The 27823-nt window shown below is 42.0% G+C and overlaps 1 protein-coding gene and 1 pseudogene across 3 annotated transcripts in view; one reads left to right on the forward strand and one right to left on the reverse strand.

Moving 5' to 3' along the window:
• The window catches only part of LOC133617781 (transmembrane protein 47-like), a 103027-nt gene that overhangs the window by 1473 nt on the left and 73731 nt on the right, over positions 1-27823 (forward strand). For all 3 annotated transcript variants that reach the window (XM_061977999.2, XM_061978009.1, XM_061978016.1), the window contains exon 2: positions 22573-22988. In XM_061977999.2, coding sequence (XP_061833983.1) covers positions 22573-22988 — 416 coding nt within the window. The remainder of the gene's footprint in view (positions 1-22572; positions 22989-27823) is intronic.
• On the reverse strand, positions 3009-16999 carry LOC133614695 (zinc finger protein 653 pseudogene; annotated as a pseudogene).

Genomic DNA, 27823 nt, shown 5'->3' on the forward strand with positions numbered 1-27823 from the left:
TTTACGTGAGGTTTCCAGTAATGTTATCTATTATTACACCCAAAAATGTCAATATTTACTCCGTCTATCTGTATTTGTGTTTGACTTTCCCTTCTACTGTTACCAAATAGCATTATTTTAGTCTTTACTGAGTTTCAAAGACAGTCGGTTCTTGTCAAACCTTTTTAATTTGTTAATGTTTTCTGTTTTATTATTTGTATTATCTTCTGTGTGTTCTATCCTGAACAAAACTCAGTTGTATCTGTCATGTCTGTATAATCATGTTTTGTATTAAGTCATGTTTTGTTTAGTTTCTGGCTTTTCACTCCCTTGTCTTGTTTGCATGATTACCCATTAGTTTCACCTGTTCCACGTTTGGACTCATTGTACACTCTTGTTTGTCACCATAGCAACCATTAGTTTTCACCTGTCACGTCACGCACCTGTTTCACGTTTTGAGTCACGCACCTGTTTTCGTTAATCATGTCTGTGTTATTTAAGCTTTTCATTTTCTGTTGTTCGTCCTGACGACATCCCCGCATTTATGCCCCCTGTCACACTCTGTCCACCTCTGCGCACTTCATGCCCATGCCAAGTAAGTTTGTTTATTATTGCCACAGTTAGTGTTTTTTTGTTGTTCCTAGTTTTTTGCCCCCGAGCAAGTCTTTTGTTTTCATTAGTCAAGTTGTACATCCGCCTTGAGCGCGCCTTTTGTTCTTTTGAGTGTTATTATTAAAAATGTATCTACCTTCACGCCATGACCAGTCCAATTCACTTGCACCTCGGGAGAACAAACCACGCCATAGTCCCTGTCGTGACAGTATCATCTGCAAATATTACTAACTTTAAGTCCTTTGTAACTTTACAAATGTCATTTATGTAGAGATTGAATAATTTAGGTCCTAGTATTGATCCCTGAGGTACGCCACAGGATATATTTAGAGTTGTAGATGTGTGTTCGCCTATCTTCACGTATTGCTTCCTGTAGGTTAAGTAGCTTCTTACCCAGTTCAATACCAACCCTCTGATGCCATACATTTCTAATTTGTTTATTAAGATGCTATGATTAATTGTTTCAAATGCTTTTGTTAAATCCATAAACACTGCAGTAGCACATTTTTTACTATCTACTGCATTTATCATCTCTTCCGTTATTTCGATTAATACCATTGATGTTGAGATGTTGGCTCTGTATCTGTATTGGTTGTCTGTGAGTGTTTTGTTTTTATTTATGAATTTGTCTAATCTGTTAAACCGTTTTTCAATAATTTTATAAAATTGTGGAAGTAGAGAAACAGGTCTGTAGTTTGTAAACTTGTGTTTGTCTTCAGTCTTATAAATTGGTACGACTTTTGCTATTTTCATTATCTGGGAATTTGCCTGTTTGAAATGATAGGTTGCTGATATTGTCGGCAGATTCATCTCCTGCTCAGAGAGAAATCTTGTATTTGTAAACATGATACAGTGACCTACTTTGATTACTCTTTGACTACTTCGTAAAGCACACTGGTCGGTCAACTTTGTTACTTTCACAATTGGTTTTATGTATGCAGTTGATTTCAGCACTAAGAGGTTATTAGGATATATTGCTGTTATTTATTACATGTTTATTACTTTGCATAATTCTCTTTACAAAGCAAATAAAATAACTTCAAAGAAATTACTCATTAGTTATGATACAGTTTATAGAGGATTTATTATGTGATTGTTTAATTTTTTAAATAAAATGTAACAGTCAGGCATCAGCATTGCTCACTTGATGATGGTTTGTAATTGGATGTCCTCTCAGAAACATGCCTCTGAAGGAAGTTCAAATGTCCCACAAAGGCAGAAATCTTCTTTTGTATTTCTTGTTAAATTATATACAGCAACATCACAAAGTACTACTTAGATAATATTTTTAAAGATGTTTTATATGTAATTGTCAATAAGAATGTCTCCTAAAAGTCATCAGCTCTATATTATAGCAGTTGATGTTTTAAAAATATGTTGTAGGTTGTACTTTCAAATGTACATGTGAATATTATGTGGAATATCATTTAGGATATCTGAATGTATAACCGGGCAGCACGGTGGTAGAGGGGTTAGTGCGTCTGCCTCACAATACGAAGGTCCTGAGCAGTCCTGGGTTCAATCCCGGGCTCTGGATCTTTCTGTGTGGAGTTTGCATGTTCTCCCCGTGACTGCGTGGGTTCCCTCCGGGTACTCCGGCTTCCTCCCACCTCCAAAAACATGCACCTGGGGATAGGTTGATTGGCAACACTAAAATTGGCCCTAGGGTGTGAATGTGAATGTTGTCTGTCTATCTGTGTTGGCCCTGTGATGAGGTGGCGACTTGTCCAGGGTGTACCCCGCCTTCCGCCCGATTGTAGCTGAGATAGGCTCCAGCGCCCCCCGCGACCCCGAAGGGATTAAGCGGTAGAAAATGGATGGATGAATGAATGTATAACCCAATTTTGTATTATTTGCAATGTTAATAGCAATAGTTAATAACAGCAGTGAAGTGAATTATATTTATATAGCGCTTTTCTCTAGTGACTCAAAGCACTTTTACATAGTGAAACCCAATATCTAAGTTACATTTCAACCAGTGTGGCGGCACTGGGGGCAAGGCGGTAGAGTGTCTTGCCCAAGGACACAACGGCAGTGACTAGGATGGCGGAAGCGGGGATCGAACCTGGAACCCTCAAGTTGCTGGCACGTCCACTCTACCAACCGAGCTATACAGCCCAAAAAACAAAAGATTGTGAATAATATATCAAATTAACCCAAAAAGTGTGGTTTCTCTTTAAAATGACAGCTTCCGTGTCTGGCCATTCACACATGCTTGTAGCACTTAAAGGAATAGGGAAGTGTTTTTGTGTCACATTAGGCGTCCTAAAGTAATATCGAAAAGTCATTTTGCCAGAGGGGTTTACCATCATTCCCGTTCAGGGCTTGAGAACGGGAACCGGCTGTGTCCCGCACAGCCGTGCAACAGTCTTCCTCTGGTGTTCCCCGGCTCCTTCTCGGCCATAGTCCGAGGGCCCTCAGGAGGACAGTTTTTCCGGGTGGCTCTTCAGCTTGTGGAATTTGACACTGTCCAGCTTCTCGAAGCGCTTGTCGCAGAACTGGCATGTGTAGTTGTAGTGGGCTTCTGGCGTGTGTTTCTTCATGTGCCAGTTTAGGGACGCACGCTGACGACACTGATAGCCGCAGATTTCGCATTGTGGAGGGTTTTCTCCTGTATGAGTTCTCCTGTGAACTTCCAAGTGGTTCTTACGCTTGAACGATTTCCCACATGTCTCGCATATGAAATCTCGGACCCCTGAGTGGATGATCATGTGGCGGTGCAGGTGGTTGGACAGGTATAGAATTTCTTTCCACAGCCTGGATGTGGACAAACTTTGGTCCTGCCTTTCCTGTGAACGAGGTTGACATGATTCTGGAAGCTGCTTATGGCTACATAAACTTGACTGCACCCCTCGTATGGACAATGGAACATCTTCAGCATCCCATCAGCCTCGATGACCGGGCCTCGCCGGTTTCTCTTTGACCTGCTGAGACTGCGCTGTAGCTCACGGTCACTACTTAGCTCCAAAGTGTCAACGTTAGGCTCCAGTAGCTGGGATTTTTGATGCAGAATCCTACGCTTGGTCGTAGCCGACGCCGTCGAGGACAGTGCAAGTGACTTCCTCCACGTTCCAGCACCCATGTTGAGCTGGATGCCCTTTGACACAAGAGCCTCATAGCTGAGGCCAGATATGATGATTAGCTGGGAGCCTTCGAGAGCCGTCTGATGGTTGGGAATGTTGTGCACAACTCGTCACCACCGCCTGCAGAGCGTGAGGATCATAAAGTTCCCCGCCGTCCTCTTCTGCCTGTACGGGAGGCGGGGCCAAAAGCTCCGGCTGGGGTGACGTTTGCACCAATTCTCCCGAGCGCTCGTCCGCTTTCCTCGGTTTGTCCGCAAAGGACGTTACCATGGCGACGCGCTCGTAACCGCACTCGGTGTGCTCGTCCTCTCCGAGTGGCTCCGTCACTCCTTCATCCTGGTCTTGCCTCACATCGTCAGCCTCCTCTTCTGACGTGAGGGAGTGGAACATTGCCTCAGGGGAGCTTTGTGGTCGCTCCAGCACCATCTCCATCTCCCACACCTGCGGTTCTGTCAGGGGGAGGTCATTGGTGGCGCTCTCCGCACTGGCAGTATGTGTTAAGGCTTTTGTGGCGAGGTCTCCAACCTCAGAAACTATCAAAGATTCTTCTAAACCTTTTGGCGGAGTGTTTGTTTTTCTCCTGCGGCCGGCTAATCTCTTTGGCACCAATATTGCAGCACTTTCACAGTCGTCTCCATGCTGTCTCTCCTCCCGCTCCGAGTCACTTGCCTCCCTCAGCGGCGAGAAAAGCTGTTGCACAAACGAATGGTCGCCGTCGCATTGCCAGATGGCAGCCATGGAGAAGTTGGGCTGGAGCTCCAGAGCTCTGGGCTGGAGCTCCAGAACTCTGAGCTGGAGCTCGTGAGGGCAGGAACGCAGGTCCTTCTGGTACCAACACACGAGGCTATGGAGGCTTGACTCTCGCTCCTTCTTAATCTTTCTCTGATTTACAGACTCCACAGAGGCAGTGTTGTTCCCCGAGTGTTTCTGCAGATATTTATCCCCACAAGTGGCGTGAAGCAGGATTAAATACTCCGCCAGTCCGGCATCGCTCAGACTTGTGCGCCGCCGCAGATCACTCCACAGCTTGTGCGCCTCTCCCAGGTACACCCGCCTAATGTCGTACTTTTTCCGGGACTCGAGACGTTGCTGAGCTCGGTCAGTGTCCGCCTCAGAGCGCCTCTCCCGTGGTCCCCAGCGGTTCCAGCGTCCGAGGGGACCTGAAATTCTAACAGCACAATGTTAAACAAGTCAAAATAATACTTGACAATACAATACAATAAGACATGACTCCATCTATTTAAGTGTAAATCCATCCATCTTCTTCCGCTTATCCGAGGTCAGGTCGCGGGGGCAGCAGCCTAAGCAGGGAAGCCCAGACTTCCCTCTCCCCAGCCACTTCGTCCAGCTCTTCCCGGTGGATCCCGAGACGTTCCCAGGCCAGCCGGGAGACATAGTCTTCCCAACGTGTCCTGGGTCTTCCCCGTGGCCTCCTACAAGTCCGACGTGCCCTAAACACCTCCCGAGGGAGGCGTTCGGGTGGCATCCTGACCAGATGCCAGAACCACCTCATCTGGCTCCTCTCGATGTGGAGGAGCAGCGGCTTTACTTTGAGCTCCCCCCGGATGGCAGAGGTTCTCACCCTATCTCTAAGGGAGAGCTCCACCACCTGGCAAAGGAAACTCATTTCGGCCGCTTGTACCCGTGATCTTGTCCTTTCGGTCATAACCCAAAGCTTATGACCATAGGTGAGGTTGGGTACGTAGATCGACCGGTAAATTGAGAGCTTTGCCTTCCGGCTCAGCTCCTTCTTCACCACAACGGATCGATACAGCGTCCGCATTACTAAAGACGCCGCACCGATCCACCTGTCGATCTCACGATCCACTTATCCCTCACTTGTGAACAAGACTCCGAGGTACTTGAACTCCTCCACTTGGGGCAGGGCCTCCTAAGCAAACTGTAGATGGGATGTAAACGTCAAAAGAAAAATATAGATCAGATGTAAGGTTTTACTTCCAAACGTTTAAAAAAGTTCCATGCATGAAGTTGCCTCTGCAGCCTGGATATGATATGTTCCCTCCCAAGGGAACAACAGGAAAAACCGCCGAAGGTTGCTCAACATGTAAAGTCTCATATTTTAACACAAACTGGTTACTCATGTCACACCAAGCTGTACATGTCTGCTGTTAAATATTTTAAATGAATAAATACAGCTCGACTTACATTTTAAAGTCTGTCTTGTCATGATCTGTGGTTTGGATCATGCATGTTTTTGTTATGTTCTGTTAGTTTTAGACTCCATAGTTCCTGTTTTTGTGCACCCTTGTTAGTTTTAGTTACCACGGCGACTTATTAGTTTCACCTGCCTGTGGTGTTCTACACGCACCTGCTCTAAACAAGAGACCATTATTTAACCCTGTCTCTGCCAGTCAGTAGTCCTGGCGTCATTGCTTGTTTTATGCGATACGCCGATACCATAGTTCATGCAGCTCGTTTTCATGTCCGATTCCAAGTTTATGCTCGTTGTTCGATTCATGCAGTGTCCACGTAAGTCAGGGGTGTCAAACTCAAATACAGAGTGGGCCAAAATTTAAAACTGAACAAAGCCGCCGTGGGCCAAGGTTGAACAAATTAACCTTTTTGATAGGGACCCAAACAAGTTTTGCATTAAATATTGAACAAGCAAGGCTTATATAATTTTATAGTAACATGCAAAATCGAGTTTCAAATAATAATAATAATAATTAAAAAATATCAATGGCATATCAAATACAATTTAAATAAAAATTGAATGCCTCTTTTCTATTTGCAGCCTTCTGATGTAAATATCAACATTAACTTTTCCCACAGGCTAATAAATTTGAAAATAAAATAATGAATAAACCAACCATTCTGGACTTTAAACTGCTCAGTTTGCAACACACTGATCTAATCTGATGTGCCCAAACCAGATACCTGCCATCTTTTCTTGGATGCTAGTTCATTAATGTTGGGGCTCAGGCTTTGAGCTGAGACAACCTTCATTATCGAACGAAGGTGTTCATCAGTCATTATGTCTCGTAGCCCACCCGGACCACAGTCTTGGGGGCGTGCCTTAAAGACACTGCCTTTAACGTCCGCTATGAGCTGTCGTCTCGTCCGCTTTTCATCCCTTCTAACAACGTGCTTGCCCTGTCACAAGATAGGAGCGGCTACTGTACGCCCACATACGCGAATGCAACGCATACTTCATCAACAGCAATACAGTTTACACTGAGAGTGGCCGTATAAGCAACTTTAACATTGTTAGAAATACACGCCACACTGTGAATCCACACCAAACAAGAATGACAAACACATTTTGGGAGAACATCCGCACCGTAACACAACATAAACACAACATAAACACAACAGAACAAATACCCAGAACCCTTTGCAGCACTAACTCTTCCGGGACGCTACAAAGTACACCCCCGCTACCACACACACACACACACACACTTTGTAGCGTCCCGGAAGAGTTAGTGCTGCAAAGGGTCCTGGGTATTTGTTCTGTTGTGTTTATGTTGTGTTACTGTGTGGATGTTCTCCCGAAATGTGTTTGTCATTCTTGTTTGGTGTGGATTCACAGTGTGGCGTATATTTGTAACAATGTTAAAGTTTTTTATATTAGCACCCTCAGTGTAACCTGTATCGCTGAAGATCAAGCATGCGTTGTATTCACTTCTGTGTGCGTGCCAAAGCCGCACATAGTATGTGACTGGGCCAGCACTCGTTGGACTGGACGAAAAGGGGACATGACGATTCTCGGAAGGGGCACTGAAATTTGGGAGTCTCATGGGAGGTATGGCAAGTATGAGAATTAGCGGTGTAACGCGGCACTGCCGCTGTATATAATCGGCGGGCCAGCTCTAGTGTTAATTTGATATCACCTCAAGGGCCAGAGTTTGACACACTTGACGTAAGTGTTAGTTGTTTCATGCCACAGTAAATCTTGTTTGTTCCATGCCATAGTCCATGTTAAGTGTTTAGCTACTATGTTTCCTGCGTTAAGTTTTTTTGTTCGTTAGCTTCTCGTGTGAACGGCACGCTTTTCTTTTGTTTGGTTCCGGTCTTTGTGGTGTGTAGGATTAATTGAGAAAATAAATATGTTCCTACCTGCAAGTCTTGTCCGGAATAGTCCGTTTGCATCCTGGGAGAACAAACCTCGCAGTAAGCTGCGACCCCCCCGTTATGACAGCTCTTTTCTCTCCGCGTGGAAATGTAACAAGTATTGTTCCATACGGAGTTTCGTCAAATATCACGGCTATATGGACACCAACATGGATAATTTTAAAAAACAAAATCAACTTCTGTACCACTCATACTACATCCTTAAAGTATGTTTAGGTTAACATGAATATATCATATCACTTTTACACTTGATTTAGACGCCATCTGTCCTCCTTTCTTCTTCTATGATGTTTTTACAGTCCAGTACAGCTGCTTCCGGATAAACTTGTTATAAGCCCCGCCCACGCTAAAACACCGCCTTTAGTTTGTAACCGTAAAAAAAAAAGAAAAAAAAAGCAAAACCGAAAAAAAGAAACAAAACTGTAAAAAAGAGAAGCGATCATAAAAACCTTTGAAACACACACAAACAATCGAAGTGTACAATAATATGAATATTGGCATCGAAAACATCCACCACAAGTACTGTGTTTTTCAATGTTTGTACTTATTTATGGCCAAAACTTGTTTCACTGCCATACACATTTTTCTACAATGTCAATATTTTTTTCATACCAAATCTTACTGCCATAAATACTTGGTTAATATTCAATTCACGAAATGTACATGAAGTATTGTTGCCGGTTTTTGAATGGTTATTTTATTTTTTTTTATGGGTGAAATAGTGGAGCTTCCATTGGCTGCGCTATAAGCAGACTTTTATTTATGTTTATTTAATATTTAGAATGCATTAAAAAGTCATGCACCTGGGGATCGGTTGATTGGCAGCACTAAATTGGCCCTAGTGTGTGAATGTGAGTGTGAACGTTGTCTATTTGTGTTGGCCCTGTGATGAGGTGGCGACTTGTCCCGCCCGAATGCAGCTGGGATAGGCTCCAGCACCCCCGCCACCTCGAGAGGGACAAGCGGTAGAAAATGGATGGATGGATGGATAAAAAAAAAAAATACATCTGTCGTCATAATGATTGTGAACAATAGGCGAAATTGGAAGGACAGAATAAACTGTGGTTGGCTTTACTACAACTCTGGCGGAGCGGCAAAAGTTTGGCAGTAGGGATTGCCAGAAGGCAGATGGTGGTGCCGTTCTGCTGCTGTTATGCATCCAGTGCAAATCTGGTTGCATAATCTGGAATTAGTTGGATCTTAGTAGGTCAGGCCCTAAGTGTTAGGCGAATATGCTCCTGTGCTTCTGTCATGAAGTACAAATGCAAAACCATCCACCATAGGCCAAGAAAGTTGCGACTGCCAGCACGTTGACAAAGAAGTGAGAAACAGCACTAAATTCAAGAAAAAACTTGTCGCAAAGTGCAAACGTGGCTTCCACCTGGCTCTCTCCTCCTTCCTTGCTACTCATCATCGTCTTTACAAACAAGAGTCTTTAAATCAAAATTGACGTTAAATGTTCATTTATCCATTTAATTTATCCTGCATATTTATTTTACATTGTTTTCTGCTGTTAAACTCTTTTTTTTATTTATATATATATATATATATATATATATATATATATATATATATATATATATATATATATATATATTGAATATTTTTGGATGACAGGTACATATTATTTGGATTCACATTATTTCTAATGGGTTGATTGAGTAGGTCTTTGTCAGTCCTTTAAGAAGGAAAAACCAAGGGACCACTGGAAATGATTTCAAGATTCAAGATGCTTTATTATTGTCCATTCTTTAACATGTACAAGACAGCGCCCCCCGCGACCCCGAAGGGAATAAGCGGTAGCAAATGGATGGATGGATGGAAGACATATAAGAACTGAAATTTCATTTTCGGCACAGTCCCACTAAGAGCAGACATACGTTACAAGGGGGACAAGACGGGACCGCCAACGGAGCAGCCACTTACAGCGCTCCTTAAAAAAGGTGGGAAAAAGGTGAAATTGGGAAAGGGGGAAGAGTAAAAAAAAATATCAGTCTAAGGCTGGACCCTCGGGGAGGTCCAGACTGAGTCCAAGGAAAAAACCTCACATAGCATAGCACACATAAACATGATACATACTGTATAATCACAACAACTCGCAACAGGGGGGGGTGGATTTGGGGCCCTGGAGGCCGGCCTGCTGCTATAAAGCGCTACTAGCCCTCCATAACCCCGAAGAGGAATTAAGCAGTGGTGAAGGCGTTGATTGTGGAAGGGGCGGGTGCGTGCATGTATGGCCAATCGACTTGGGTGAGATGTTGAAATGTTTTTGTGGACTGGGGCCGATCTCAAAGTCCGACACCAGGTGTTATTGAAAAAAAGGAAGGTCAAAAGCGTCCATCATTGAGGTGTCCTCGGGGGAGTTTTTCAGAACAGCCTGTTCCTGATAGCGTCAAGGCCATTCGAGGGAGTCAAATCGTAGATCAGGATGGTATTTTCTTCGAGCAGTCAAAACAATGACTTGCCTGCTCTTTGGTTCCTCTCAAATTCAATTTAATTCTCCTTCTCAGCAAGCTTCTCCATGATGAGATCCACTTTGCGATTCAGATCAGAAATCGCCACAGTCTGTGTTCCCACAACCCGGCCCAATCCTTCCATTGCGATGAACAGCCGTTGGGCTCCTTGAGTGGCTGCCATCGTCTTCCGAATTTGAGCAATGCCCAGCCCAATCAGCAGGTGCCCTGCGATCACGGTTCCAAATAGGTCGATGTCTTCCACGTCCTCGATGGAAAGGACTGAGAGGCACATGATTCTCCATTTATCCCAGGAGTCTCTCACGTACCCCGCAGCAATGGTTCCATCAGGGCAGCCAGGCTCCCCCGAACCTCTTTTCCTTGTCGAAAAGACTTTGTCAATTGCGTCGAGAGTCCAGCTGATCATATCCATGTTTGATGTTTAGATTTGAGGACAGCGCAAAGAAAGAGGCTTCAAAAAAGTTCAGGCATGACAAAACAAAGAAAGCAAGCAGGGAAGGAGGAAGCGGAGAAAAATGCGACCGCCCTCACCAAGAGGCAAGACAGAAAGGGAATGAGCCACGTTTGTCGATGTCTTTCAGAGGGGCATCAAAATACAAAACCCAAAACAAGTGAAGTTGGCACGTTGTGTAATCCGTAAAAAAAAAATTTAAAAAAAAACAGACAATGATTTGCAAATCCTTTTCAACTTATATTCAATTGAAAAGACTGCAAAGACAAGATATTTAATGTTCAAACTGAGAAACTTAATTTATTCTTGCAAATAATCATTAATGGCAGCAACACATTGCAAAAAAGTTGGCACGGGGGCATTTTTACCACTGTGTTACATGGCCTTTCCTTTTAACAACACTCAGTAAACGTTTGGGAAGTGAGGAGACCAATTTTTGAAGCTTTTCAGGTGGAATTCTTTCCCATCCTTGCTTGATGTACAGCTTAAGTTGTTCAACAGTCCGGGGGTCTCTCTTGTGGTATTTTAAGCTTCATATTGCGCCACACATTTTCAATGGGAGACAGGTCTGGACTATAGGCAGGCCAGTCTAGTACCGCACTATTTTACTATGATCCTGACCTCATGGTAAACTACCGACCGGTGTCCCACCTTCCGTTTATTTCGAAAATCCTCGAAAAAATTGTTGCACAGCAGCTAAATGAACACTTAGCGTCTAACAATCTCTGTGAACCCTTTCAGTCCGGTTTCAGGGCAAACCACTCTACGGAGACAGCCCTCGCAAAAATGACTAATGATCTATTGCTAACGATGGATGCTGATGCGTCATCCATGTTGCTGCTTCTTGATCTTAGCGCTGCTTTCAATACCGTCGATCATAATATTTTAATAGAGCATATCAAAACACGTATTGGTATGTCAGACTTAGCCATGTCTTGGTTTAACTCTTATCTTACTGACAGGATGCAGTGCGTCTCCCATAATAATGTGACCTCGGACTATGTTAAGGTAACGTGCGGAGTTCCCAAGGGTTCGGTTCTTGGCCCTGCACTTTTCAGCATCTACATACTGCCGCTAGGCGACATCATACGCAAATACGGTGTTAGCTTTCACTGTTATGCTGATGACACCCAACTCTACATGCCCCTAAAGCTGACCAACACGCCGGATTGTAGTCAGCTGGAGGCGTGTCTTAATGAAATTAAACAATGGATGTCCGCTAATGCTGATTATCGGTCCTGCTAGACACCGACATTTATTTAATAATACCACCTTAACATTTGACAACCAAACAATTATACAAGGCGACTCGGTAAAGAATCTGGGTATTATCTTCAACCCAACTCTCTCGTTTGAATCACACATTAAGAGTGTTACTAAAACAGCCTTCTTTCATCTCTGTAATATCGCAAAAATTCATTCCATTTTGTCCACTAGCGACGCTGAGATCATTATTCATGCGTTCGTTACGTCTCGTCTACATTACTGTAACGTATTATTTTCGAGTCTCCTTATGTCGAGCATTAAAAGATTACAGTTGGTACAAAATGCGGCTGCTAGACTTTTGACAAGAACAAGAAAGTTTGATCATATTACGCCTATACTGGCTCACCTGCACTGGCTTCCTGTGCACTTAAGATGTGACTTTAAGGTTTTACTACTTATGTGTAAAATACTACACGGTCTAGCTCTAGCCTATCTTGCCGATTGTATTGTACCATATGTCCCGGCAAGAAATCTGCGTTCAAAGAACTCCAGCTTATTAGTGATTCCCAGAGCCCAAAAAACGTCTGCGGGCTATAGAGCGTTTTCTATTCGGGCTCCAGTACTATGGAATGCCCTCCTGGTAACAGTTAGAGATGCTACCTCAGTAGAAGCATTTAAGTCCCATCTTAAAACTCATTTGTATACTCTAGCCTTTAAATAGACCCCCTTTTTAGACCAGTTGATCTGCCGTTTCTTTTCTTTTCTCCTCTGCCCCCCTCTCCCTTGTGCATGAAGTGCTGGCTGTCCAGAGTCGGGACCCGGGGTGGACCGCTCGCCTGTGTATCGGTTGGGGACATCTCTGCGCTGCTGACCTGTCTCCGCTCGAGATGGTTTCCTGCTGGCCCCACTATGAACTGGACTCTCACTATTATGTTAGATCTACTATTGACTGGACTTTCACAATATTATGTCAGACCCACTCGACGTCCATTGCTTCCGGTCTCCCCTAGAGGGGGGGGGGGGGGGGGGGGGGTCACCCACATATGCGGTCCTCTCCAAGGTTTCTCATAGTCATTCACATCGACGTCCCATTGGGGTTGTGAGTTTTTCCTTGCCCTTATGTGGGCTCTGTACCGCGGATGTCGTTGTGGCTTGTGCAGCCCTTTGAGACACTTGTGATTTAGGGCTATATAAATAAACCTTAATTGATTGATTTTTTGCCACTTGTGCCAGCTTTTTTGAAACATGTTGCGGGCATCAAATTCCAAATGAGCTAATATTTGCAAAAAATAAAGTTTTCCAGTTTGAACGTTAAGTATCTTGTCTTTGCAGTCTATTCAATTGAATATAGGTTGAAAAGGATTTGCAACTCATTGTATTCTGTTTTTATTTACGATTTACACAACGTGCCAACTTCACTGGTTTTGGGTTTTGTAAACGTGTTGCACCAAATCACAAACTATTGTCTTTGCCAGGAATTTACGGGGCTAGCAGCCTAATATTTTTGATAAGATCTTGTGTTTTAGGCAGTGATGGTAATTTCCGCTTCTTCATCCAAGATAAACCGTTAGTCTGTCACTAACACAAGTGGAATAGCATCATTAAGACTTCAGTGAGTGTTATGAAGAGGGCATTATTTCATTCTGCCGCCATCACCCCCATGGTGCTCTCTCATCCTGGCTCATTATTATACCGATGAGTAAACAAAAGCCTCCGCCATCAAGTCTCTCCAGCCTTCCTTTTGTTTCTGGATGAATAAACAAACAGCACTCCATTAAACCCTCTTTCTTCTCCCTCTGCTTTATTTTTGCCTTTAGTATGCAAAGGATGAGCATATTCTTTGATCAGAAATGAATAAAGCCGTTTTGTATGTTTACCCCTAAGAAGAATATGAGTGGATGTAAGTTAGTGGCCACGGCATTACTTCTACAGCAGGGTATTGTAAAAATACAATTGTAACACAAACTATGAAGGATAGGACGGACCAGACCTCTGCAAAATACGGCCCGCGGGCCACATGCAGCCCAATAAGATTTTTAATCCGGCCCACCGTACGTTTTACATCATTTTTTTTAGACCTGTAACATCAAAACTGTAACCGTCATTAATTATGGGCAGTGCTGTTTTTAAATTAGCGTAAGTCTTGAACTATAGGAAGTATTTCAATGGTCGAAATCTGCGCTTTTGAGTGTTATACGAGTCATTACGTTAATCTACGTCACAGCAGCTCAGACAAGGACAAAGCAGAGTGGGCGAGGTTTGTTTTCAGACCAGGCAGCCCGAAACGCGTGTCAGACACAAAAGCGGAAGCACATTTTTTACGTGATAATATATCATATTGTAGGTGTTTATTACACTTTGCATTCATATTTTGCTGTTTTTTCAAATGTTGTGTTTTGCTTGATTGTAAAAGATACACAACTATGGAGGTCTGAGAAGTAAAAGAGGAGCGACGTTCATCCATGTTGTTAATATTCAGTGTTTTATTGTTCATAGTTCATATTGTAAATCCCACTTTCTTTATTTTCATGTACAAACCCCGTTTCCATATGAGTTGGGAAATTGTGTTAGATGTAAATATAAACGGAATACAATGATTTGCAAATCATTTTCAACCCATATTCAGTTGAATATGCTACAAAGACAACATATTTGATGTTCAAACTGATAAACTTTTTTTTTTTTGCAAATAATCATTAACTTTAGAATTTGATGCCAGCAACACGTGACAAAGAAGTTGGGAAAGGTGGCAATAAATACTGATAAAGTTGAGGAATGCTCATCAAACACTTATTTGGAACATCCCACAGGTGAACAGGCAAATTGGGAACAGGTGGGTGCCATGATTGGGTATAAAAGTAGATTCCATGAAATGCTCAGTCATTCACAAACAAGGATGGGGCAAGGGTCACCACTTTGTCAACAAATGCGTGAGCAAATTGTTGAACAGTTTAAGAAAAACCTTTCTCAACCAGCTATTGCAAGGAATTTAGGGATTTCACCATCTATGGTCCGTAATATCATCAAAGGGTTCAGAGAATCTGGAAAAATCCCTGCACGTAAGCAGCTAAGCCTGTGACCTTCGATCCCTCAGGCTGTACTGCATCAACAAGCGACATCAGTGTGTAAAGGATATCACCACATGGGCTCAGGAACACTTCAGAAACCCACTGTCAGTAACTACAGTTGGTCGCTACATCTGTAAGTGCAAGTTAACACTCTCCTATGCAAGGCAAAAACCGTTTATCAACAACACCCAGAAACGCCGTCGGCTTCGCTGGGCCTAAGCTCATCTAAAATGGACTGATACAAAGTGGAAAAGTGTTCTGTGGTCTGACGAGTCCACATTTCAAATTGTTTTCGGAAACTGTGGACGTCGTGTCCTCCGAACCAAAGAGGAAAAGAACCATCCGGATTGTTCTAGGCGCAAAGTTGAAAAGCCAGCATCTGTGATGGTATGGGGATGTATTAGTGCCCAAGACATGGGTAACTTACACATCTGTGAAGGCGCCATTAATGCTGAAAGGTACATACAGGTTTTGGAGCAACATATGTTGCCATCTAAGCAACGTTACCATGGACGCCCCTGCTTATTTCAGCAAGACAATGCCAAGCCATCAACGTGGCTTCATAGTAAAAGAGTGCGGGTACTAGACTGGCCTACCTGTAGTCCAGACCTGTCTCCCATTGAAAATGTGTGGCACATTATGAAGCCTACAATACCACAACGGAGACCTCCGGACTGTTGAACAACTTAAGCTGTACATCAAGCAAGAATGGGAAATAATTCCACCTGAGAAGCTTAAAAAATGTGTCTCCTCAGTTCCCAAACGTTTACTGAGTGTTGTTAAAAGGAAAGGCCATGTAACACAGTGGTGAACATGCCCTTTCCCAACTACTTTGGCACGTGTTGCATCCATGAAATTCTAAGTTAATTATTATTTGCAAAAAAAAAATAAAGTTTATGAGTTTGAACATCAAATATCTTGTCTTTGTAGTGCATTCAATTGAATATGGGTTGAAAATGATTTGTAAATCATTGTATTCTGTTTATATTTACATCTAACACAATTTCCCAACTCATATGGAAACGGGGTTTGTACATTTTGGGTGTCCCATTCAGTAAAAAACTGTAAAATTCCACTGCGTTTTTTTGAGGTGGTCTGTCAGAATGTTTTTAGAACTCTATCAGACATTGTGACTTTTGGTATTAGTGTTCCTGAAAAAAAGGGACCCAAACACACATACTGCACAGCAGGTTTTTACAGCTAAATGTGCATATATAATTTATACACACATACACTTTGGCCCCCCAGACCCATTTTTTTCTCTCTATGTGGCCCCTCGAGTCAAAATATTTGCCCAGCTCTTGGATAGACTTTATTTATCACTCAATGGGGAAATGATGTGCTTGCAGTGCAGATACAAAAAGTCAAGACAAATCACCATTATCACATCATGAATAGACTGTTTTTGTCAATTTACACTAAGAACTCCCTTCTCATGTGTGCAGGTAAGACAAAGTTTGTTGAATAATTTTTGTTTTGTTGCATGGTGCAATCGTTTGTGCATACTATGTATTATTAATTGCTCATTTTTTGTTTTTTCGTTGTTTTACTTTTGTAGCTGTATGTATCAGATTTGTGCTCTTTAAATGTCTTTTTTGTTCTTTGACGTAGCCTTCTTGCTTTCATTTGTTTTATCTTATTTTTATGGACTTTTTGTATCTGCACTGCAACCGCATCATTTTCAAATTGAGGGGTATGAAGTCTATAGAATGGTATTGTATTAGTTTCAATGGATTTCTATTCAAAAAGGTTATGTACCGGTGTTCATACTTTGTGCAATATTTCATACATTGATATGTATGCTTTTTTGGTGCAATGTTTAACGCTTCTGGTAGTGCAGGAAAGAAGACCTGAGCCACAGGGAGCAATATCTATCAGCTGCAGGGAGTGATGGGGCGACGACCCTGTCACTGTTCTGCCACCAGCAGACGTTCCAGGATGAAAGGGCCGCAATGTTTGAGGATTGGTGGCTCCAGGAGGTGCGGCAGGCAGAAAGGCCCAGCAGGAAATTCCACTTAACTGTATCTTCATGGTGGCAGAGGGGTTAGTGCATCTGCCTCACAATACGAAGGTCCTGAGTAGTCTTGGGTTCAATCCCGGGCTCGGGATCTTTCTGTGTGGAGTTTGCATGTTCTCCCCGTGACTGCGTGGGTTCCCTCCGGGTACTCCGGCTTCCTCCCACTTCCAAAGACATGCACCTGGGGATAAGTTGATTGGCAACACTAAATTGGCCCTAGTGTGTGGATGTGAGTGTGAATGTTGTCTGTCTATCTGTGTTGGCCCTGCGATGAGGTGGCGACTTGTCCAGGGTGTACCCCGCCTTCCGCCCGATTGTAGCTGAGATAGGCTCCAGCATCCCCCGCGACCCCAAAGGGAATAAGCGGTAGAAAATGGATGGATGGATGGATGTATATTTATAATTGTGCAATGGAGAAATGTGTAATAATATCAGCACTTTAAATTATTAAGCCAAGGGAGATGTGTATTTTCTTCCTTTTGCACACTTAATTATATGCAACAATTTAGCACACTTGCACTTTAGCACTTCTCTATCTGCCCTTAACACTTGAACTACTATGGTGACTTTATTCTTGATCTGTCCTGTGCTGAGGTCATGCAGCAACCTACTGTTTTATATGGGTCCCCCCCGACCCCGAGAGGGACAAGCGGTAGAATGTGGATGGATGTTCATTAATGTGCACTGTCCCATGTGACAAAGATACGACAAATATAACAAATGGTGACTTCCTATCAGGAGTTGAATTATACTTTTATGAAGTATACAAAAAAAGAAAGCATGATAAAATGTGGTCGTCAAAAAATTATTTAATATTTCTGTGCGGGCCGGTAGCAAGAGCAACACGGCCCGATTCTGGTCACTGGACTCGTGGTTGGGCACCACTGTTCCAACATTGTTCAGAGGAGTTTTAGTTTTTTCATTCATTTTGCAGCAGCTGTACTGTAATATTGTACATGCAGTGTTTTCCACAGGACAGGCATCTATTTGCAGAGGTGGGACCAAGTCATTGTTTTGCAAGTCACAAGTAAGTCTCAAGTCTTTGCCCCCAAGTCCGAGTCAAGTCCCGAGTCAAGACAGGCAAGCCCCGAGTCAAGTCCAAAGTCAAGACTGGAAAGTCTCAAGTCAAGTCCTAAGTCCTGCATTTTGAGTTTCGAGTCCTTTCAAGTCCTTTTAACCACAGACTAATATATTAACACAGATTGTGTATGCTTTTCAAACGCTGTATTTATTTATTAAAACAAGTGCATTTTAAATTGCAGGAAAGAAAATTGTGCTGACATTGCACTTTATAATAGCACTATTAACCAGTCATTTTAAACATTAACTCATTCCTTTACAGAACAAACACATTGAAAAATAAAGTTCAAATGTACTTATTTGTACAAAAGTGTTAACATTGAAAAAACATGACATATATGTGAACATAACAAAAAAGTTGTACTTTTTATATGTCAGGGCCCTATGCTGCATTGCATTTGCAAAAGACCAAATTAGCCAAGGGTCTGTCAGTCATTTGTGCACGATGGGGGCGTAGTATGATGCCACCATGGCTGAAAACTCGCTCCACTGGAGCACTGGAGGCAGGCACTGCCAAGACTCTCATGGCCACTCGGAACAGTGAAGGAAGAGTCTTCATGTTCAATGCCCAGAACAAAAGGGGGAGAGAGTTGTTTTGGGTTGGTGCACTACTTGTAAGTGTATCTTGTGTTTTTTATGTTGATTTAATTAAAAAAAGAAAAAAAAAAAATTATTTCTTGTGCGGCCCGATACCATTCGATCCACGGACCAGTACTGGGCCGCGGCCCGGTGGTTGGGGACCGCTGAGGTAAACAACCAACAGTATGTCAGAAAGCTAGCTAAAACGGTACACATATTCATAGTATACATTTTAACTGACCTTTATTTGACTATTTTTGTCTTTTTTTAGGTGGCTAAAATACGCGGTGCTGCTGACCGCCGTCTAACGTTACGTGTGATATATTGACTAACGTAACCCTGCTTAAAAAAAATCACTGAACAAAAAGTATGAATGAGGTAGTGAACTGCAACAGATTCCCATGTTTGCAATAACGTTATAACGTTAGCAGTGAGTTTACAGCCTCACTGATTTAACTACACAACAAATAAAAGTCACGTTACTTAGCCAATAAACGTTATCTTACATTCAAAACTTACCGTTCTTTGTGCAACTTCAAATGCCGGACGAAGTTGGAAGTTGTTGCCTCTCCATCAGTAATTTTCGAACCGCATGTGTTGCATACTGCAAACCGTTTTGTGTTGACCACCTCGTAATTTTTATACCCAAACAAAATTATTTTAGGTATCATTTTTTGTTCACTGGCGTGTGGTTTGGACATGTCTTCTTCGTTGGTTGTTCTGCAATTTGATTGGATGAATGCTGTGTGATGAAAACAAAGTAGATCTAATTTGATTGGCTGTTGTACTGAGACCACACCAGCTGACACACGCAACGCTGATAGACAAGTACACAATGAAAAATACGGAGCGCTCCCGAATAACTTTTTCATCTTTGGGTTTTGGGGAAAGTAGCAAGTCATGTCAAGTCATGTCAATTCAAAAGGCTCAAGTCCAAGTGAAGTCACAAGTCATTGATGTTAAAGTCTAAGTCGAGTTGCAAGTCTTTTTACATTTTGTCAAGTCGAGTCTAAAGTCATCAAATTCATGACTCGAGTCTGACTCGAGTCCAAGTCATGTGACTCGAGTCCACACCTCTGTCTATTTGTGGTGGTGTGGTCGGTGGCGGCGGCAGCGGCGATGACCAAGAAGAACGCGGAGTTGGAATATAATTACAACATTTTATGTACATATTTATATACAGATTTGAACAATTAGTGATTCACTGAAATATATTTATTAATTGTGGTTCTTACAAAAAATATATCTTATAAAATATAAAAGCTAAAATGTCTCTGTATATATATATATTTATATATACATATATATATATATATATATATATATATATATATATATATATATATATATATATATATATATATATATATATGTATATATATATATATATATATATATATATATATCGTATTTCCTTGAATTGCCGCTGGGTATATATTATCCGCATTCCTCGTTTTACCGCCGGGTCAAACCCGTTTCGCAAAATAATTAGCACATGCTTAGAATTAGCGCATGCTTAGAATTACTGCCGGGTCAAACTTGTTTAGCAAAATAATTAGCGCATGTCTCGTTTTACCGCCGGGTCAAACTCGTCACATGACGAGTAACACTTCACCTTTCAAGGCATCATTTTCCAAAATGGAGGAGGCTGATTTCAATAATTTAAAATCGCATAAAGGGAAGAAGATAAAGAGCTATTCAGTAGGATTTAAGGTCCAAGCTATTGAATATGCTAAAAAGAACAGTAAGCAGCTATGTTTTATTAATATACCGTAGCTGCGTGTGTCAAATATGAGTCATTAAATGACTCCTGCCTCCTGGTGGTAGAGGGCGCTAGTGATCCTTCTTGCGACTACTCGGCTGCAGAAGAAGTGACAACAAGCAGCAACAGTTAGCAGCGATCAATTATTTTTTCCTCTCGCCTGCACTTTTAACATGGAGGATTACATATCTAAAATAAAACAGTTTTCTAAACTGGACTTTCAATCGAAGCAGGAGGTAATAATTAAAGGAAGATCTCCATCGAGACAGAGAGACTTTTAAAACTGAAGAAAGATAAGGAAGACTTCTACACACAAGTTATCAATGCTTTTGTTCAGACGGAGCGGCGCATGGACTTCATTTATAAGTAAAGGTAAGACCATAATAACTTTTTTTTTTATTAAATGTGCTTTTCATGATGGTATCCTTACATCACACTCAAATTTATAAGCGCAGGCCTAAATTTACTGCATGTCTTTGGTAAGCGCCGGAGTGAGAAGAGGTTTTAAATTAATTACCGCCCCGGCGCTAATTCATGGAAATGCGATATACGTATATGAAATACTTCCATCCATCCATTTACTACTGCTTGTCCCTTTTGGGGCCGCGGGGGGTGCTGGAGCCTATCTCAGCTGCATTCGGGCGGAAGGCGGTGTACACCCTGGACAAGTCGCCACCTCATCGCAGGGCCAACACAGATAGACAGACAACATTCACACTCACATTCACACACTAGGGCCAATTTAGTGTTGCCAATCAACCTATCCCCAGGTGCATGTCTTTGGAGGTGGGAGGAAGCTAGAGTACCCGGCGGGAACCCACGCAGTCATGGGGAGAACATGCAAACTCCACACAGAAAGATCCCGAGCCCGGGATTGAACTCAGGACTACTCAGGACCTTCGTATTGTGAGGCACATGCACTAACCCCTCTGCCACCGTGCTGCCCTATGAAATATTTGACTTGGTGAATTCTAGCTGTAAATATACTCCTCCCCTCTTAATCACGCCCACAACCAAGCCCCCCGCCCCCAACCACACCCCCGACCACGACCCCCACCCCCCGAAATCGGAGGTCTCAAGGTTAGCAAGTATGGGCCAGACGTAAGCTTTTGAAAATGAGCAAGCTTACCTGACACGCTGACATTTTAAGGGAAGCCATATCAGATAGCATACTTGCCAACCCTCCCAGATTTTCCGTGAGACTCCCGAAATTCAGCGCCTCTCCCGAAAACCTCCCGGGACAAAATTTCTCCCGAAAATCTCCCGAAATTCAGGCTGACCTGAGTGACGTGTCGACAGCCTGTTTTCACGTCCGCTTTCCCACAATATAAACAGCATGCCTGCCCAATCACGTTATAACAATAGAATGATGGAGGGCGAGTTCTTGGTTTCTTATGTGGGTTTATTGTTCGGCAGTTTCATTAACGTCCTCCCAGCGTGGCAACAACACACAACAACAGCAGTCACGTTTTCGTCTACCGTAAAGCAGTTCGTCTGCCGTAAACAGCAATGTTGTGACACTCTTAAACAGGACAATACTGCCATCTACTGTACATGCATATGTGACAATAACATCTAGGGCTTTTAGAGAGTGCAGTGCACAACTGCGCACACAACAAGGAGACGAAGCAGAATGCATCATCAGAGAGGGTGTTCAGCATGGTTGGAAAAATAGTGACAGAGAATAGAACAAGGATGGACAATTCAACCCTTAACTCAACAATGAGTAAATGAGTGTTATGTGTGTGTATATGTGTAAATAAATGAACACTGAAATTCAAGTAATTCTCTTATATATATTTATATATATATATATATATAGCTAGAATTCACTTAAAGTCAAGTATTTCATATATATATATATATATATATATATATATATATATATATATATATATATATATATATATATATGAAATACTTCACTTGGTGAATTCTAGCTGTAAATATACTCCTCCCCTCTTAACCACGCCCCCCCCCCCCCCCCCCCCCCCCCACGCACACACACACACCTCCCGAAATCGGAGGTCTCAAGGTTGGCAAGTATGTCAGATAGTCACGTGACAACCTCTCCTTAATTCTTCCTATATGTCGCTTATATGAGTTGAGACGAGTCCTGCCGTAATGGCTCCTGATAATTGTCTCGGCGTGCTTTCCTCCTTCTAGGACCCAGTGTACCTGCCGGTCCCCCAGGACGTGTGACGTCAGCGGCTTCAGTCCTGGCGCTCCCGGGTGCTCTGCTTCAGTCGTGCCCACCAGGCGCATTTCCCGTCAGGCGCGCAAACACGGCGGAGGACACACCCACGACAAAGACCCCGACTTTTCTCCGCGTCCTCGCCCCCGCTGCGCCGACATGTCCTCCGCCGTCACCGAGACTGAGGAGTCGGTGCGAAGCTCCGCGCTGACGCCGCTCAAGCTGGTCGGGCTGATGTGCGTCTTCCTGGCGCTGTGCCTGGACGTCGGTGCCCTGATGAGTCCTGCGTGGGTGACGGCGGACGACCAGTACTACCTGTCTCTGTGGGAGTCCTGCTGGAAGCCGGCCAGTACCGACAAGTGGCAGTGCAGCAGCACGCTCAGCTCAGGTAAGAAAGGGTCCACGCAAACGCGTGCACGCATCATTAGGGCCCGCATGGCCCATTGTATAAGGACTCCCAAAGGGAGTCCTTATGCAATGGGACATAAGGACCTATTGAATTTGTAAGGTTTTATTCTTTATTCTTTATTCTTCCGCCGCCACATTAAACTGTAATTTGACCCACTTAACATGCTTCAAAACTCACCATATTTGACCCACACATCAGGACCTGCGAAAATTGCCTTTTTAAAAAAAAAACCGAACTACAAAACTCAAAATTGCGCTCTAGCGCCCCCTAGGGAAAAAACAAACTAGACTGCCTGTAACTCCCACTAGGAAGGTCGGAGCGACATGAAACAAAAACCTCTATGTAGGTCTGACTTAGACCTACATTTCACAATAGTACATTGTCGGGCTAAAATCAACAGGAAGTTGGCAATTCCCCCTTCAAGACAAAAAAGTACTAAAAACAGTAACTTTTGCCTCTTTGAGCTGAAATTTGACCCTCTTAACATGCTTCAAAACTCACCAAACTGAACACACACATCAGGACTGTCAAAAATTGCGATCTTATAAAAAACCTAACCCCAAATCTCAAAATTGCGCTCTAGCGCAATTTTTGAATAAAACGCAGAAAAAACTGCTCCTCGGAAGAAAAAAATGACAAAACTGCCTGTAACTCCCACTGGGAAGGTCGGAGAGACATGAAACAAAAACCTCTATGTAGGTCTAACTTAGACCTACATTTCATAACTTGACAACCCCCAGCAAAAATCAACAGGAAGTTTGCTATTCCCCCTTCAAAACAACATTTTTGTAAAAACCGGTCACCTTTCTTCAAACATTATCTCCTCTGAGCGCGTTTGTTGTTTCGGCTTCAAACTAACACAGGAGAGAGATTGAACCCTTCTGATTAAAAGTTGGCGAAAGAGTTTTGATACCTGCTCCGGTTTTGATTTTATGACTCTTCAAAGAACCTCTGCGCTGATGCTGCTGTTTTTTCAAGATGGCTGCTTAAAAGCAGGCAGCACCAGCGTGCCCACACAATGCAGACAAGGTAGGTACACTAGACAAAAGTATTGGGACAATTCGGACTAAAAGTAGACAAAAGTATTGGGACACTTATGACTACCACTGGACAAAAGTATTGGGACACATAGCACGAAAACTGGACAAAAGTATTGGGACACTTGGGACTACAACTTGACAAAAGTATTGGGACACTTGCACTGCACGAAAGTATTGGGACACTTAGGAATACCACTGGACAAAAGTATTGGGACACTTAGGACGAAAACTGGACAAAAGTATTGGGACACTTACACTGGACAAAAGTATTGGGACACTTAGGAATACCACTGGACAAAAGTATTGGGACACTTAGGACGAAAACTGGACAAAAGTATTGGGACACTTACACTGGACAAAAGTATTGGGACACTTAGGACTACAACTTGACAAAAGTATTGGGACACTTAGGACTAATACTGGACAAAAGTTTTGGGACACTTAGGACTATAACTGGACAAAAGTATTGGGACACTTAGGACTAGCACCTGCCAAATACGCGGGCCCGACCAACGCTGCTTGCAGCTTTAATTTTATTTGGCCCTCGAAAGCCTGGAAATAATATTCGTCTGTAAAGTACTTCTTACTAAATCTATTTTTTCTTTCCATTATGAAAATACATGTACTCCATGCAATCTATTTTTTTTTTTACCTAAATATTGTTTAACAATGCCACAAACATATTATCATACATTCAAACCATTTTTTGTTAAAAAAAAAACAAAAACTTTTTATCTGCTTGACTTATACAAAATCCAAAACCAGTGAAGTTGGCACGTTGTGTAAATCGTAAATAAAAACAGAATACAATGATTTGCAAATCATTTTCAACTTATATTCTATTGAATAGACTGCAAAGACAAGATATTTTATGTTCGAACTGAGAAACGTAATTTTTTTTTTTTGCAAATAATCATTAACTTAGAATTTAATGGCAGCAACACATAGCAAAAAAGTTGGCACGGGCATTTTTACCACTGTGTTACATGGCCTTTCCTTTTAACAACACTCAGTAAACGTTTGGGAACTGAGGAGACCAATTTTTGAAGCTTTTCAGGTGGAATTATTTCCCATTCTTGCTTGGTGTACATAGCTTAAGTTGTTCAACAGTCCGGGGTCTCTGTTGTGGTATTTTAGGCTTCATAATGCGCCACACATTTTCAACGGCAGACAGGTCTGGACTACAGGCAGGCCAGTCTAGTACCCACACTCTTTTACTATGAAAGCACGCTGTTTTAACATGTGGCTTGGCATTGTCTTGCTGAAATAAGCAGGGGCGTCCATTAGGGCTGTGAATCTTTGGGTGTCCCACGATTCGATTCAATATCGATTCTTGGGGTCACGATTCGATTCAAAATCGATTTTTTTCGATTCAAAATCGATTTTTTTCAATTCAACGCGATTCTCGATTCAAAAACGATATTTTCCCGTTTCAAAACGATTCTCTATTCATTCAATACATAGGATTTCAGCAGGATCTACCCCAGTCTGCTGACATGCAAGCAGAGTAGTAGATTTTTGTAAAAAGCTTTTATAATTGTAAAAGACAATGTTTTATCAACTGATTGCAATAATGTAAATTAGTTTTAACTTTTAAATGAACCAAAAATATGACTTATTTTATCTTTGTGAAAATATTGGACACAGTGTGTTGTCAAGCTTATGAGATGCGATGCAAGTGTAAGCCACTGTGACACTATTGTTCATTTATATTTTTTTATTTTTATAAATGTCTAATGATAATGTCAATGAGGGATTTTTAATCACTGCTATGTTGAAATTGTAACTAATATTGATACTGTTGTTGATAATATTCATTTTTGTTTCACTACTTTTGGTTTGTTCTGTGTCGTGTTTGTGTCTCCTCTCAATTGCTCTGTTTATTGCAGTTCTGAGTGTTGCTGGGTCGGGTTTGGTTTTGGAATTGGATTGCATTGTTATGGTATTGCTGTGTATTGTTTTGTTGGATTGATTAATTTAAAAAATAAATAAATAAAAAATTAAAAAAATCAATTTTTTAAAAATGAGAATCAACGTGAGAATCGCGCTTCGAATTCGAATCGATTTTTCCCCACACCCCTAGCGTCCATGACAACGGTGCTTGGATGGCAACAAATGTTGCTCCAAAACATGTATGTACCTTTCAGCATTAATGGCGCCTTCCCAGATGTGTAAGTTACCCATGCCTTGGGCACTAATACACCCCCATACCATCACAGATGCTGGCTTTGGAACTTTGCGCCTAGAACAATCCGGATGGTTCTTTTCCTCTTTGTTCTGGAGGACACGACGTCCACAGTTTCCAAATGAAATGTGGACTCGTCAGATCACAGAACACTTTTACACTTTGCATCAGTCCATCTTCCCTTTATATTCTGTTGTCACCCAGCCTCAGTCGCTGGATCATTGTTCGCCGTTGGCGACTGCAATACGTTCAGGTTAGCTTCATGCTATTGCTTGTTTATGTTTTTGTTCCATGCTAAGACTCACGGGCTTATTCACCTTATGCCTTCTCGTGTGCAAGTTTGCTGTGGCACGCTTTAGTTTGTATTTGTTGCTCTAAATTCCAATAATTACATAATCATTCTCTTACCTGCACATTGCTCCTGCTGCTTCATGTCCTTTTCCGCACCGTAAGAACACAACTTGCGCATCAATGCGACCAGAATGCCACAGCCAGTTTTCTACCGTAAAAACAGTTTTACATTAACTGCTGAAAAACTCGGGCTGTCAAACGATTAAAATATTTAGTCGCGAATAATCGCATTTTGTAAAGTCAAAATTAATTACAGAAAAAATATATAGTTTTTTGTCATTAATAAGTGTACCATAGACAGATCATTTTTAAGTTTTTAATACCCATCCATCCATCCATTTTCTACCGCTTATTCCCTTCGGGGTCGCGGGGGGCGCTGGAGCCTATCTCAGCTACAATTGGGCGGAAGGCGGGGTACATCCTGGACAAGTCGCCACCTCATCACAGGGCCAACACAGATAGACAGACAACATTCACACTCACATTCACACACTAGGGCCAATTTAGTGTTGCCAATCAACCTATCCCCAGGTGCATGTCTTTGGAGGTGGGAGGAAGCCAGAGTACCCTGACTAGAAAATTAATTTGCTTTAATGAAATGTTTTGAAACATTATGCTTTTTGAAACAGCTCAACACGAAAAGGATACAAACACGTTTTTAAAGAGAATTTAAAAAATATTTGCAGTGCATTGGTGTCTTGTTAGATTTTTGATTTTGTAGGAATACATACAGTAACTTGTTATACTGCTTTAGAAGCACTCGCATTTAGAGGAGAGGAGTTACACTTCCATGTTTGGATAGCAGTTTCATGCATTAACATGCATTTATTACACAAAATGTGGATTGTTACGATCATGCTTTGATTATCAAAGATGTTAGGTGATATTTTTTGAATGAATAAATGTTTCTGATATTCTCTACTTCACATTTTGTTCAAGTTATTAGTAGTTTTTTTTGGACAAGGCAACATAAAAAAATAATGAAAAAAAAAAAGAAATATTCTTTGTTACATTACAGTAAGTTACGGAAATAGAAAAAAAAAATGTCACAATGAAAACACAAAAAATTAATTGAACACAAAATGGTTAGGTTTTTTATATTCAAAAAGGAGTGGGAAAAAGTTAACCTTATTTACTCTCACCCCTTATTTTATAAATCAAATAACTAGCTTTCTTATCATCATTATTATTATATACAATGATACATTTACCGGTCTTATTGCAATATATCACTAATG

Source organism: Nerophis lumbriciformis, linkage group LG01, assembly GCF_033978685.3.
Source record: "Nerophis lumbriciformis linkage group LG01, RoL_Nlum_v2.1, whole genome shotgun sequence".
NCBI lineage: Eukaryota > Metazoa > Chordata > Actinopteri > Syngnathiformes > Syngnathidae > Nerophis > Nerophis lumbriciformis.